The 14,241-nt window shown below is 52.0% G+C and overlaps 1 protein-coding gene across 7 annotated transcripts in view; it reads right to left on the reverse strand.

Annotated features, from left to right (window-relative positions):
• Positions 1 to 14,241, reverse strand: part of LOC144816669 (equilibrative nucleobase transporter 1-like) — a 475,323-nt gene that overhangs the window by 433,764 nt on the left and 27,318 nt on the right. For 4 of the 7 annotated variants that reach the window (XM_078674312.1, XM_078674302.1, XM_078674332.1 and 1 more), the window contains exon 2: positions 13,188 to 13,484. In XM_078674312.1, the coding sequence (XP_078530438.1) occupies positions 13,188 to 13,431 (244 nt within the window). In that variant the 5' untranslated portion in view covers positions 13,432 to 13,484. Of the gene's footprint in view, positions 1 to 13,187; positions 13,485 to 14,059 lie in introns of all 7 variants that reach the window. The other 3 variants (XR_013606932.1, XM_078674284.1, XM_078674321.1) reach the window with 2 other exon arrangements.

Here is a 14,241-nt window from a genome sequence, read left to right on the forward strand (position 1 = left end):
AACAGGCGGCTTAACTCAAAGCAAGGTGCCTGACCCTTATGACCACAAGGAATGCATAGTGACCTAGGATCGAACACTAAAAGTGGGACAATGCATTGAAGCAAAAAACCTGTGACACCACTGGTGGTGAACCAGGTCGTCACTATGCCACCTCTTGTCCGTACAAATCTGGGGAGACAGACGGGCGTCGCTGCCCCACCTTTGCGATTACGAATAAAGTTTGGCAATTGGGTTTGTTCAACTAGCAAAAATGTTTCTATTGTTAATCTACTGGGAGGGTTGTCCTCGGACCAGGATATCTGGGGATGGGTGAGGGGGAGACGGGATGGAAAAGTAGTCCGATGTTTAGACATTATGTTAAAACAGTTCAACCCCACGATTACAAAACTAGGCCTCACGCATATGCATTCCTACACAGCATGGCGACGACCCGCACTGACACAAAACAATTTGCAGATGTCGCACTAGCCACATAGAACATAAATAGGCTTAACGATCAACGCAAAGGCAAGTAGATCCTGCGGTATCTTTAAAGACACCAAGTGGATGTCGCTTTCCTTCAGGAAACTCACCTACCCCCTAAGTCACCCAACACATTTGCCATGACATGGAGCCAACATAGATTCTTTTCTAACTACAGATCCTACACTAGAGGAGTTTCAATACTAATTCATAAGTGCATACCCTTTCACACACTAAGCTCACATGTAGATACGGACGGGAGATACCTCATTGTCATGGGCCTCCTACTGGGACACCGCGTTACATGGTCACGATATACTTCCCAAACACGGATAGCCCAGAATTTTACTCACGCCTACATACCTCAATAAAAGGATTGGAAACTAACTACATTTCAATGGGATTAGACCTCAATATGGTAATTAAGCATAAACGTGACAGTACGGCACAAAACCCATTGCACGAGAAAAACCACTACAAGTGATGTGCGATACGTTGTCACTAACAGACATATGGCACCAGTGATACCCCTTAAAACAGGCATTTACGCACCATTCGATCCAACACGACACATGGACCCGACTTGACTACCGGTTACTTACACTTGGCCTTCTACCATGGGTAGCCTCCATAACGGCACTGGAGTGAGGGAGGTGGCTCGCATGGCTTGAGCCATCCGGTCTGACCCTCTTGGGTAGCGACCTGCTTGTGGAGGTGTCCGCTGCCATCGGGCCCTCCTGGAAACATCGGACCTCGGCCGCGGTGATGGAGCCTGGAGGCGTGAGCAAGTGACGTCCGTGCAGAGGGGAAGAAGACCCAGTGACAAGTGAGGCCGGGGTCGGTGGCTTTTTTACGAGGACGGTGGAGGCCTATGAGCTGGGAGTCCCCCTGCCATCGGGCTCCGAGCCGAGGAGACTGCTGGTGCACAGGAGGGGCCCACTGACATCTGGGGCCACGACAAGGAGGGAGTTGTAGGAGGACCCGCCGGACACAATAGAGGGTACCGGAAGTGGTGGCCGCACGACAGGTCCTGGAGTGGGAGTTACGCCTCGTGCTGCTGGTAAACGACGGGCCTGTCCCTTGGAGGGGTGGTCCAGCTTTGGGGGGCCTGCAGACATCGGGGCCATCCCGCATGTCCAGGAGCCCTGCAGTGATATTGGGACTGGGTGACTGTCTCACAGCAGCGGACGGATAGGCCGGTGGATTGAGTTGCGACTGAACCAGGGGTGAGTGAGTGCGGACGCTGTGGGGGGCTGCTGTGGGAGACCGGGTTACAGATCGCCTGCATACACACAGGTCATTGTATGTGACTGGTAGAGACTTCCTATCTAGAAACCCACGGGGGGACCTATTGGAGGCTGGACATGCGCAAGGACAGGATGGCCCGTGCGTCGCAGCCCAACACCATAACGCAATACACTACTCAGCGGCTCCCTTCTCAGCGGATCACGCGTCAATCGGGGCAGGACGAGGGAGGCGAGGCCCCTGACGAGCCTTCCAGAGCGGAATTGTTGAAGGCGGTCCAGGGATCCCACACAGCCTTGAAGCGGCAAATGGAAACGGTGTCCATAGATGTGAACTTACTGCGCACTGACTTCCGTAAGGTGGCGGACAAGGTCTCTAATGCGGAGGGGAATATTGTCCAGTTGCAAGGAGAGGTGGCGTCCCTGAAAAAAAAATCTCAAATTACGGCCACGACGAAGCACTGGAGCGGAGAGCGGAAGATGCGGAAGGGAGGGCACACCGAAGTAATATCATGGTCCTTGGCATCCCGGAACGGGCAGAGCCGGGCAATGCGGTGCGCATCCTGGAGCACTGGATTCGCACAACGCTGTGCCCGACGGGGCTATCGGAGGTCTTTGTGATCAAACGGGCCCATAGAACGTTGGTCCCGCCGCCAAGACCTGGAGCTCCTCCACGAGCCCTCATCGCCAAGATCCTCAATTATCGGGATGGAGACTGCATCCTGAGGGTGGCGAGGGAGTCTGCCGATCTCGCGTTTGAAAATGCTAAGGTCTCCATCTATCCGGACTATGCCCAACAGGTACAGGAGCAGCGGAAGTCCTTCTTGGCAGTTAAGCAGAAGCTTCGGGAGTTGCACCTACAGTATATGCTGCTCTACCCAGCTCAGCTTAAGGTCCTGTTGCAGGGTAAAGCGCATTTCTTTGAAACCCCGGGAGAAGTCTGGGAGTGGCTGGAGATTAGGGGGTATGCCCTCCCCCCGACGAGCGGAGGGGGTCCCGAGGTACGCGGGAGACACGACCACCGAGGAGGTCGGTCGGACACGCCTGAGAGAGAGAAGAGACGGCAAGTCACAGTGGGGGAAGACGGGGCAATACGTCTCGTACCAACGGAGTCTGGGGGCTTGCAGAAGCTATCAACGACCCCACCCCCAACCCCCCCCCCGGGAGAGGTACTGGTCCCGGACACTTTGCAGCCCACAGCAGACGCTGTCTCACCTACCAGTACTATGATTCCTGAGACAGCGGGAGACCGGTTGCCTGTCCCGGGGGCCTCCACTTGAAGGAATAGAGTGGTTAAGCATTGTTGTGTGATGCCGGAGCTGCTGGCCGGCCTTGCTGGGCCTTCTCCCGGGACGGAGTACACTCACAGGTTTCTGTGTAAGGGGGACATGACTCCTCACTGGGGAGAGCTGAGTGGGGGTGGTGGAGGGGGGGTAAGAATTGTGTGTTTCTTTATATGAGAGGGATCGAGCCTTGTATTCAGGATGTGATAGCGGGCCTGGCTGGGTGCTGGGGAGTTGTTCCTTCTTTTTCCTATTTTTGGGTGGTTTGCCCAGTTGGGCGAATGGGGTGGCTGTGCGCGTCCTGGCACCAGCATGGGAAGGGCATATTGTCAAGTTTTGTTGTTGCACGTATATTAGTGGGGGTGAGGTGGGGTCTTTGGGGGGGTTGCTAAAGGGGAATGTTTCAGACATCGTATATTTTACATTTCGGGCACGGGATTGGAGTGACACTGGGGGTAGGGAGCTATGGGAGGGCAGACTACATCGTCAGATATGGGGGATAAGTTTATGAGCTGGAACGTGAGGGGACTGGGCACATGCACTAAAAGATATAGAGTCCTTTCTTTTCTTCGTAGACATGGGGTCTCCATTGCATGCCTCCAAGAGGCCCTTCTCACAGCCATCTCACAGAGGAGGGAGCACAGAAATTGGGAAAAAAGTTGCGGGGTCAGGTATTCCACTCCTCCTTTTCTACGTATGCTAGAGGGGTATTGGTATGGGTGGCGCCTGGTGTCCCGTTCGATATCCATTATGTAGAGGCGGACAGCCAAAGTAGATACTTGCTTCATAGGGCAAAACTGGATGGTAGGGAAGTTGTCATTCTGAACACCTATGCACCCAACGTGGATGACCCTGTCTTCTTCCGGGCCCTCCAGGACGTTCTGGTTCAAGATTTGGGGGCCCCAGTCCTTTGGTTTGGGGATTTTAATTGTGTTCTGGACCCGGTCCTGGATAGGTCCCCACCCTGAGAAGGTACAAAAGCCTGAATGACTGCGCAGCTTAGAGAGGTTATGGAAAATATAGGAGCAGTGGATGTTTGGCGCCAGAAAAAACAGACGCAGACAGTATATACCTGTTTTTCCCCACACATAACACGTACAGTCGCCTTGATAGGGTTTTGGTAGCAAATGCTGAGCTTAATATGTTCATTGAGGTTACCCACCAGGCTCGCTTTCTATCTGATCACTCCCCGGTAGCATGCGTGGTACAATGGGGGACCCCGATTTCACGTCCGCGGACTTGCAGACTTCCAGTCGATATCCTTCAGTACCAGGTAGGGAGGGCCCATGTGGAAACAGCTATTGGGGACTATGTGGACCTTAATTGGGAGGAGGAAGGCCTCTCTCTGGCCACCAAATGGGAGGCGCTAAAGGCGGTGGTGAGGGGAGCATGCATGGGACTCGCATACGGTGTCCGGAAACCGCTTCACCAGTATCTTCGGGACGGCGGAGGATAACCTTTTAAATATCCAAGCCGCGGAGATCCCCGACGCCCTGCACAGGGAGGAAGAGCAGATTGCCCGAGTCCGGGTGCATGATATCCTTGACCGGCTCGACAAGTATACTCTTGGCCAATATAGGCAGCGCCTTCATAGAGTGGGCGACAAGTCGGGCGGCTTTTGGCTTGGATTCTACGGAAGGAGCAGACTCCGGAACGTGTATTAGCCTTGAGAGCCCCAAACGGGGACATGGTTCATTCGGAACGTGACATCCTTGGGGATCTCCGGCCCAACTTACAACAAGTATATATATATCCGAGGCCTCTTATCTCCCTTATTTACAGGGATTGACCCTGCCGTCTCTCTCTGAGGCGGACCGGGAGGACCCGGATGTGGCTCTAACGCTGGGTGAGGTGCGTGCAGCACTGGCTCACCTGCCGCGCGCAAAGTCGCCCGGGAGCGATAGGTTTCCACCGGAATTTTATCAAGAGTTTGGTGGAACACTGTCTCGTCTCCTCTTACAGGTATTTCTCGAGGCATTTGAGAGCGGGTCTCTCCCACAGAGCATGACAAGGGGGGAAATCTGCACGATCCCTCTTCTTATCGTCCAATCACTATGATTAATACGGATGCGAAGATATTGACCAAGCTATTGGCCACCCGTCTGGCACCGCATATGGCGCATCTGGTCCACCCGGACCAATGCGGGTTTATTCCTGGACGTAATACCGCCATGAATCTACAGCGCTTGAATCACATTAAACACGAAGTCCAGGGGACTGAGGAACAGACAGTACTGGTATCCATAGACCTCGCCAAGGCGTTTGATACGGATGACTGGGGCTACTTGCAGGAGGTCCTTCGGGCGATAGGCTTGGGCCCCAATTTTTGCCGTTGGATCCGTATCCTATACGAGTCCCCCCGGGCTCGGGTACGACTTGGAGCCACGCGTTCGGAGGAGTGGCAGCTAGGACGGGGTACACGACACGGGTGTCCCCTCTCGGCACTACTATTTGCTCTAGCTATAGAGCCCTTTGCCGTTCGGATCCACTCAGATGTCCCAATGGGGCATTCTGGTGGGAGACACATGTAATGTCATCTCTTTGTACGCAGACGATGCCTTGTTTTATTTGAAAGCCCCAAGAGAGGCGCTTCCGATGTTGTTATACCATCTGGATCGGATCAGCGAGGCGTCGGGACTAAGGCTTAACCGAAACAAGTCCCTGATCTTCCCGCTGTCGGGTTTTGAATCAGTGCCCCAGGAGGATTTGTCGGAGCTTGGACTACGCTGGGAAAGGGAAGGTTTTTGTTATTTGGGTATCCAAGTGGCCTCAACGGAAACACAATTATTGGCCCGCAATATCGATCGGGTGATTAAGTCCCTGCAGCAATCTGTGTCCTTTTGGAATACCCTGCCACTATCCCTCATGGGTCGGCTGGCCGTCGCTAAGATGGTGATGCTGCCGAGGACGCTTTACGTCCTCCAAAATACGCTGTGTCCTCTCCTCCCCAGGGTCTTTCGTACCCTGAACATGCTACTTACGTCCCTGCTTTGGGCAGGCCGGCGCAGTAAAGTGGCTCTTCATACGGTGGTGCGCTCCTATGAGGAGGGTGGCCTGGAGGACCCGCGCTTTGACTTGTATTATTATGCGGCGCAGCTGCAACCGGCGGCCAGCCGATGCGGATGTTTGGGAGACGCGACTATTGGCGGGTAGAGCGACGGTACAGGAGTTACAGGTGGCTTTGATGCAGGGCAGGCGGGCAAATGACACATTGCCCTACGTTGTAAGACACACGGCGAGCATATGGCAACGATTTATAGAGGGTCTTGCGGACAGCGCCCTTCCATAGGGACCTGCCGATCTGAATCCTGTCCCCCATGGTACAAATGGAACATCATATGTCCTTTCGTGCCTGGCGAGAGGGGGGGGCTGTGAACTCCTGGCAGATCTATACCCTACTGAGTCCTTCCTCACCTACGAACAGGCGGAGGAGACCTTTGGCCTCAGCAGAGGACAATATTTGCACTATCAGGGCCTGGCGCGATGTCGTGCGGTCAATCTGGCCTCAGTGCCCGGAGGCGCCCCCAATGACCTACACCTTACATGTTCTTACGTCTTGCAGCAGGGGACGCAGACTTATCTCCCTACTATATGCAGCTATGCGGCGTGACTCTGCCCCGCCGGTGCCACCGGCCTGGGAAGTGGATTTGGGTATGCCGCTGGACCAAGGGCAGCGTAAGCGAATAGGGACTCTAACACGGAAGGTCTCATGTAACGCACGCTTTAAATTAGTACACTTTAACTTCTTACACCGCACCTACCTTACTCCGCTTCGGTTGGCGCGTTACTCTGCAGAAAGGGGGGATGGTTGCCCCAGATGTAGAGCAGAGCGGGCTTCCTACACTTAGCCTGGGACTGCCCGTTAGTTAGGTGCTTTTGGATGAGCGTGGTGGACCACATAACTGCCACTACAGGCCTCCGCATCACACTCACGCCCTTGCACTGCCTACTAGCGCTGGCCCCTAAGCCGAGGAAACTGAAGCTTTCCTATAGATTATTGCAATTGATGTTGGTGCTGGCTAGGCGTAGGGTAGCCATTACTTGGATGGGACAGAGGGCCCCAGAGATACCCCAATGGCTTAGAGACGTGAGAGAATGGTGCCTAGCCAAAGAAACACATATGCAGCTCGCCGCAGGGATCGGGGTCTGATGAGGAAGCCGGGGGAGTTTCCTAAGGTGTGGTTAGTACACTGTATGGTGCAGGGTCTGGTCATTTCCTCACGACGCTACCTGTTTATTTGTATTTTATTCCGCCTAGCCTCATGGGTCTATGTATCTCTAGGTGAAGCTTATATCTAAAACAAACAAAGTGCCATAAAGAGTCTGTCGATTTGTATGCATGTATTGTACTGATGCCAGTTGGGGGGGGTTGTTTAACTGTTACCTTGCAAACCTGAAAAATAAAGTTTAAAAAAAAAAAAAAAAAAAAAAAGGTTCTAGGGCAAAACTAGGAGGTCTACCAGGTTCAGGTTGGTATAGTAGTTACACCCTCAGCGGCACAGGGGCAGCCGGGTGCAGAGAGAGTAGGCCCAATGTTAGCCTTCAGCGGGTAGGGGGCCTTTGGTTGGTGGCTGCTAGCAGGCACGCCACGTGGCTGTGGGAGCAAAGCTCCTGGTCACTTACTCAGGGCAAGTGGGGAAGTAGATCAGAACAGTTGGTGCACTCCCAGTACACTGGGGCGGCTGGGTGCAGGGTGCTTTAGGGCCGTCGGGCGCTCAATGGATTTCAATGGGAAAGCTGCGTGACGAACAATGGCTGCAAGCTCCGGGACGGAGATTCTTCAGGTGCGACCACCACTTCGAGGGGTAAATTGGGAAGCTGTAGGTTGGGTAGCCACCCAGGAGTTGGGCACCGGGGGCCGTGGGGCGCTGGGTGCACGGGTGTCTTTAGACATCAGGAAATCGTACCCTCTGCTGGTCGCGGTTGGGAGGTCCCTGGAGTTGAGGCTGGAGGCATTGTTTGGAGCGTCAAGGAGAGTGCTTGGGTGCTGGATTCTTGGTCACAGTCGCCGGGGGGACGTCCTCATGGTCTTTGTTCACTCGGGCACAGGCACGCTCGGCGGGAGCAAAGTGTGCTGGATTTGCGGTTCCAGGATGGTAGATGTTTGAGCAGAACCACTGCTCGTGGGAGTCACAGTCTTTAGTTGAACAAGGCAGTCAGGTCCTCTGGGGTTTTTGAGGTTCCTGACCACAGGAGATGCCGGGATTTAGCAGGAGCAGATTTGAGGGTCGACAGGCAGGTAGGGCTGGGGCCAAGTCAGTTGGTGTTGTCCTCTTGTTAGCAACTACACGGCTAGTCTTCTTTCTTCTTGTAGTTTTGGAATCGAGATCTGAGGAAGGAAGGTTCAGGGTGCCCCTAAATACTAAATTTAGGGGCGTTACAGGTAGGTAAAGATCAGGGACCAATGGGTCCCTTCCCTGGGGTGGGTACACCCCCTATCCTGCCACTCTCCAGTGGGAGTAGGGCAGGGGTTTAGTCCCGATTGGGTAGGGCTCCCCATCTTCAAGATGGCGAGAGCCCGGAGTTGTGCTTCACCTCGCCTCCCCCACCTGAGGGGTGGGGTTGGCAGAGGCTGGCACACTTCCTTTCCTCACTTTGGTTTTCCCACCGATCCAGCCGCAAGAGTGGGGGTCAGAACCGGCAGGGGCCAGTTGCTGAGTAGAGCAAGTGGTCTGGAGAAGCTCACAAAGGCGGAATACCTTTGAAGCTTTCCCTGCCCATCCAGAGGGAGGAGGCCTAGCACCTCTCCCCAGGATGTGCATTGTTGCAGGCCCACGAGAGCAACTGGCTCTTGACCCAGGGGTCCAGCATTATGTCTGCTGTGTGGCAGCCTAGGCAGTCTCTCAGTCAGGACGCTGGGCGTTGGTTAGTTTCAGGGGACATCTCTAAGATTCCCTCTGTCGTGCATTTTACAATAAATCCCGCACTGGCATCAGTGTGGGTTTAATGTGCTGAGAAGTTTGATACCAAACTTCCCAGTCTTCAGTGCAGCCATTATGGTGCTGTGGAGTTCGTAATGACAAACTCCCAGAACCATATACTCTTAATGGCAGCACTGCACTTACAGTGCCCAGGATAGACCTGGGTACTGTAGGGGTACAGGCTCATGCACCTGTACCCTCACCACTGGCATAGGGCACACAGCTAGAGGGGTGACTGATGTATGCCAGGGCAGTGTTTGTGGGCATGGCACACAGGGATGTGTGCCATGTCAACTCTTCATTTTGTTTTGCCCCAAGACTTGCAGCCTGCCAAGGTAGTGTGCGAGTGTCAGGGTACAGGGCCTCCAATGGTGGCACAATAAGTGCTGCAGCCCTTAGCGGTCTTCCCTGGTCACAGTTCCCTGGGTACCTGTGGTACCATTTACCAGGGGCTGGCCTGTGGCCAGAGATGCCAATTGAGTTAGTTTTGAGGGAAGAACACAGGCCCTGGGAACCTGATTGGCAGGAACCACGGGCACACCAAGGAAAAGTGCATCAGTAGTCTGGCAAAAAGTGGGGGGGTTACTGCAACAGAAACCCACTTTCCTACAATATCCAACATGAAGGTGTACTACGGGATCTCCGTAACACACTAACCCATATAGTAGCAGACCTAACAGCATTGGAGAATATGCAGCGCGAAAAACATACCCAGACTAGCTCACAAAACATGCAAAATTACTGGATGAATTTAAAGAGACAGCTGCACAAGAAGGGCATTACTTAGGGAGGTACGCCATAGCCCGGCGATATGGTGAAAGGGAAGGAGAAAGGCCAGGGAGAACACTGGCTAACCCAATGAGGCATCATAAGGAGAGGGACTAAAGGGCTTTTTATGGAGCTCCAGCATACATGCCCTATCAAGTAATACCATCTAAAAATAATAATAATAATACTGAGCTTATAAAGCGCCTGGTTACACTAGCCAGTGTGTCCCCGCGCTGTGCCGCTGAGGAACCTGTCCTGGCCTGTTCCTGTGAGGTGCCCACTCCTGGGCACCCCAAGGTGAAGCCAGGCATCCTAGCGGTAGGGCCGATGTGGAGATTAAGCAAGCTATTGCCCAGAGTTGCAGAGTGGGACCCATGATTAGAGTAGGCACCGAGGCGAGAGAATTATCGGGTCCGAGGACATTGAGCCCAAGACCCTGCCGCGATGGGAATTGAACCCTGGTCCGGGCCAGACCTCTGCATCAGAGTCTGCCGCTCTAACCAGTGAGCCACACTTCTCCACTAAAGGTATGCAGTTCCTCAGTTGTCTGCACCAATGAGACACGAGAAGGGAATCCCTGTTTGTATGTGCCTATCAAGTGATCTAGAGGGATAGGAAGGGAATACTTCCTTTCGTAACTAGGGTCCTCACACACCCAGCCAGCTAGGTGTCATGCTTCATCATATGGACCAGCTCCTCGTCGGGTCAGCACTGCAATACCAAACGGGCACCCATAAAGGGGCTCTTTAGCGGAGATCTTTTGTTCCTTTGCCGTATGGCGCAGTGGTTGCGAGTGGTCTAGATGGTGTAGATGTATTAGAAAAGTGGCTTATTCAGGCTGGCTATCCACCTTATTAAAAACAAAGTGGCAACTCTCTGACATAATGGTTCAGTTTAGCTATGCTCTACTCTAGAGGTCGACATGTTTCATGCCCGTTGGTCAATGTGATCCGTGGCAATTCTTCAGGGCCTAGTGAGTGAACTATCTACACAAAGTGGTGGGGCCCTTACAGAAAAAAGTGAGTTGAAAAAGCCTTTACAGATGTCAAATTAAATGCAATACTACTGGCATCCACATGGAGTTTAAAAATAGGGTAATCAGTGTGTTGGGGATGTTATTGTCCCCCTCACCGATGTCAATAGGGTCGACATGTTTCTAATAGATGGCCCAGTAGGGTCCGCGGCATTCATCAGGACCTAAGTGAAAAACTACGGGCTCCTCTCTTACCAAATTGTGGTGAGAGGGTATCCACTGTGTGGGGTGACCAGGATCACACTCCACTGCGATATGGCCTCGGTATCTAAAGCCTGAAAGAAATAACATGAATATGTATAACGAAACATAGCACATGACAGAGTGGATTTACATTCATCCAGATCTTGTTTTGCCATGCCAAAAGACATCCAGAAACTGGATCTGGAGACCTCCCAACACCATGTCAGAAGGCACACAGATCGTGTGCTCACCAAACCAGAAGATATACAGATATTGTATCTGGAGGCCTCCAGATACCATGTCACGAAGGAAACCCATCCCATGTCTGTCATGCCAGTAGACCGCAGGTACTGTATCTGAGGGCCTTCGGGTACCATATATAAAATCATATATACTATATCTGGAGGCCTCCTGGTGCCATGTCTGAAAATACCCAATCTCAGGCTATCCATGCCAAAAAGTGTTCTGATACCTTGTCAAGAGTTTTCCAATAATGTCCCAGCAGATGACCAGACACATGCCAGGAGATACCACAGTTGGTGCTTCAACAGTCTCCTCACTGCCGCTTCAACACTCTCCTCACTGCCCTTTCTCTCTCTTTGCAGATGGGCCAATGTTCTGTGGCATCTCCTGAGGGCTTGTTGCAGGGAACACTTCAGAGACCACTCAGGGGACACTGTCATCCTCATGCTTGTAAAGCCATCACAGAATCCAGATAGGATTGGCCGAGTCAGAAATTCGCACAGTAGAGCATAGGTTTGGTGAGCGTCTCGCACCATGTAGACCAGACAGTTAAAGTCACAGAGTATATGGAAACAGCACAGCTGAATGACACTCATCATTCACTGGAACCACCGGTCATGGAGATGCATAGCTCCAGTTGCACCAGCTGGGCCCCTGAGTGAAACTCAAAGATCTGGCACCCATGGTCACAAGAACCACAACTGCAACAAACGCCAACACACCTTTCTGGGCCTCGTACGAGAGCCACAGGGTCGACAGAGGAAAATATTTCAAACCGACTTGACTATAGGGCTGGATGACCATCTGATTGTTTAATCATTTTCTAGAGCCATGTTAAGTACTCCTAGGTGTCCATAGCACACTATCCAGCCATGAATAGTTGCGCCTACCAACTGGCTCCCAGGCTTCAACCTGCACACGTGGACATCTTTGTTGGCATGGACCATGGGCATTAAGATGCCATCACAACACCGCAGCTGAAAGAGTAGTTAAGAGACCTGAAGTTTGGATAAAACAGGCGTCACCAACCTTTTCTAGTATAAGACCTACTTCTGTTCAGTGAAAATCCTCCAGAGCTGCTAAAATTACTAGAGACGTAATGGCAAACAGATCAGACAAGATTACATCATACCCCCCCATATGTAGGATTACTAGCAGCGATCACCTCAGTGCACCACGCACGACGGCCAAGAGTAATATAACAAAATGCTTTGTCAATGTGGAATGCCTCTACATGGGCAAAACATAACAACCATAGCTGTAATGCTCCTAGCATCAAGTTAATATTGGTAGTAGCCTCCTCAACACCACTCAAATCACTTAAAATATATTTTTGAATTTAAACCATTTTTCCAGACATCGTTTCAAAATTTCTAACAATACGCACGTTTTCGTGTTGAACACAAGCATTTCAATTTGTTACAGATATATTAATTCAAACAAGCAAAAGCTTCTGATTTAGTTAATGGGCTGCACACAGGAGAGCTTCTTACAGGTATGTGGAGAACTACCACAAGCTCACAAGCTGCTCATTGGAGAAGCCTGGTATAAAAAGTCATACAAATATCAGAACACGTGGTACCACGCTGTAACTATTCTGATGTGGAACATCTTCCCTCTCAGGCATCCCCTCTTGGCCAGCTCCTTGTACACGTAGGGTGATCTCCTGAACCCACACACTGATAATCTATGGTCAGCTCCAGCCCTTTCTTGCTGTCAAACATTGAACTGCAATCGCCAAATCCATGCCAAAGCGTCAAGCTATCAATGAAAGCACTTTCATAGTCTGAGTATCCTGAACTTCTGGTATGGCACATCCCCCTCCTGGGTCAACATTTGGGACCTCAGGAAAACACTGCAACAAATCCCTCTGCATCGTCTTTCTACCCATGCATCACACGTCAAGGTATCAGATGCAAGGTACTGTAAAATGGAAAGATAAAAACAATCCTGGTGTTGGCCCAAAGGGAGGGTTCTGCCACTGCACCTTGGAGGACCTGGGGACCCTTGATACAAAAATTAACTAATGGCAGCCATTTGACTAACTCACCTGTTTCCCCCGTAAAGTTGGAGCTGGTTGAGTTGGAGCTGGTTGAGTTGTCAGTGGAGCTGGTTGAGTTGTCAGTGGAGCTGGTTGAGTTGTCAGTGGTGCAGAGATTGGCAAAATATTTCTCTTGCTTGAGCACAAAGACCAGCGATGCCCATCCGAAGAACACACCAGCAAACCCCACGCACTCTAGCAAGCCAGTCAAGAAGGTGGCCAGGCGCTTGGCCAGGCCGGCGACCAGTACCATCACTATGCCCCGTTAGTGGAGCTCAACGGCTGGTAGGTAATGTGGCAAGCGTCCTACAGAGAGAGAGAAAAACAGGACAATGGCTTCATTAAATGACACACAAGTAAGGAGCAGCAATTGGATTGCACGCGTTTTTATTTTATATCAGAGACACTGAGAGAAAGGGAGAGAAAAAACACTGTATACTCCTTAATCTATAAAGCCATGTAGCTCTCACCCGCAGAGGCCTCTGTTCTGCCCACCTGAACCTTTGCCCACCACAGTCTCCATACACAAGAGACACCATGAGAACCAGCCTTCAATAAGCACAGCACCCACCCATTGCAGCCTATCTTACTGCCCGGCCCACCGAAGATGCTGCCTGCTGCTGCCTGTATAAATAAAAGCTGTCAATCATAGTACTCACTCACAACAGCCTTCGCAACCGACCTGCATCCGCCTCCACACACAACACCCACTATCAGCCACAACCTCCACCAATAACAATATCCGCACACTATGGAATCTGCGACCGCCCACCTAAACGCCTGCCCGCCACAGCCTCTATAAACAAGAGCCACAGCACACTCTAGCCACAGCCTGTCATCGATCTGTCTTCACTGCCACAAACTACTACCCCAGTGCCTACCTACCGCAGCCTCTGTTTGATACAGCCTCCATACACGAAAGCCACCATGGGATAAATCATCCTGCAACCAAAGCACCCACCCACCACAGACTCTTTTCTGCCCTGTGTGCACGAGACTCAAGTAGCAACAGCCTCTGCCAGCCAAAGCACCTAGCCACTGTAGCCTCAGCCACTCCTCTGCT

This window comes from Lissotriton helveticus, chromosome 1_1 (genome assembly GCF_964261635.1).
Source record: "Lissotriton helveticus chromosome 1_1, aLisHel1.1, whole genome shotgun sequence".
Taxonomy (NCBI): Eukaryota; Metazoa; Chordata; class Amphibia; order Caudata; family Salamandridae; genus Lissotriton; species Lissotriton helveticus.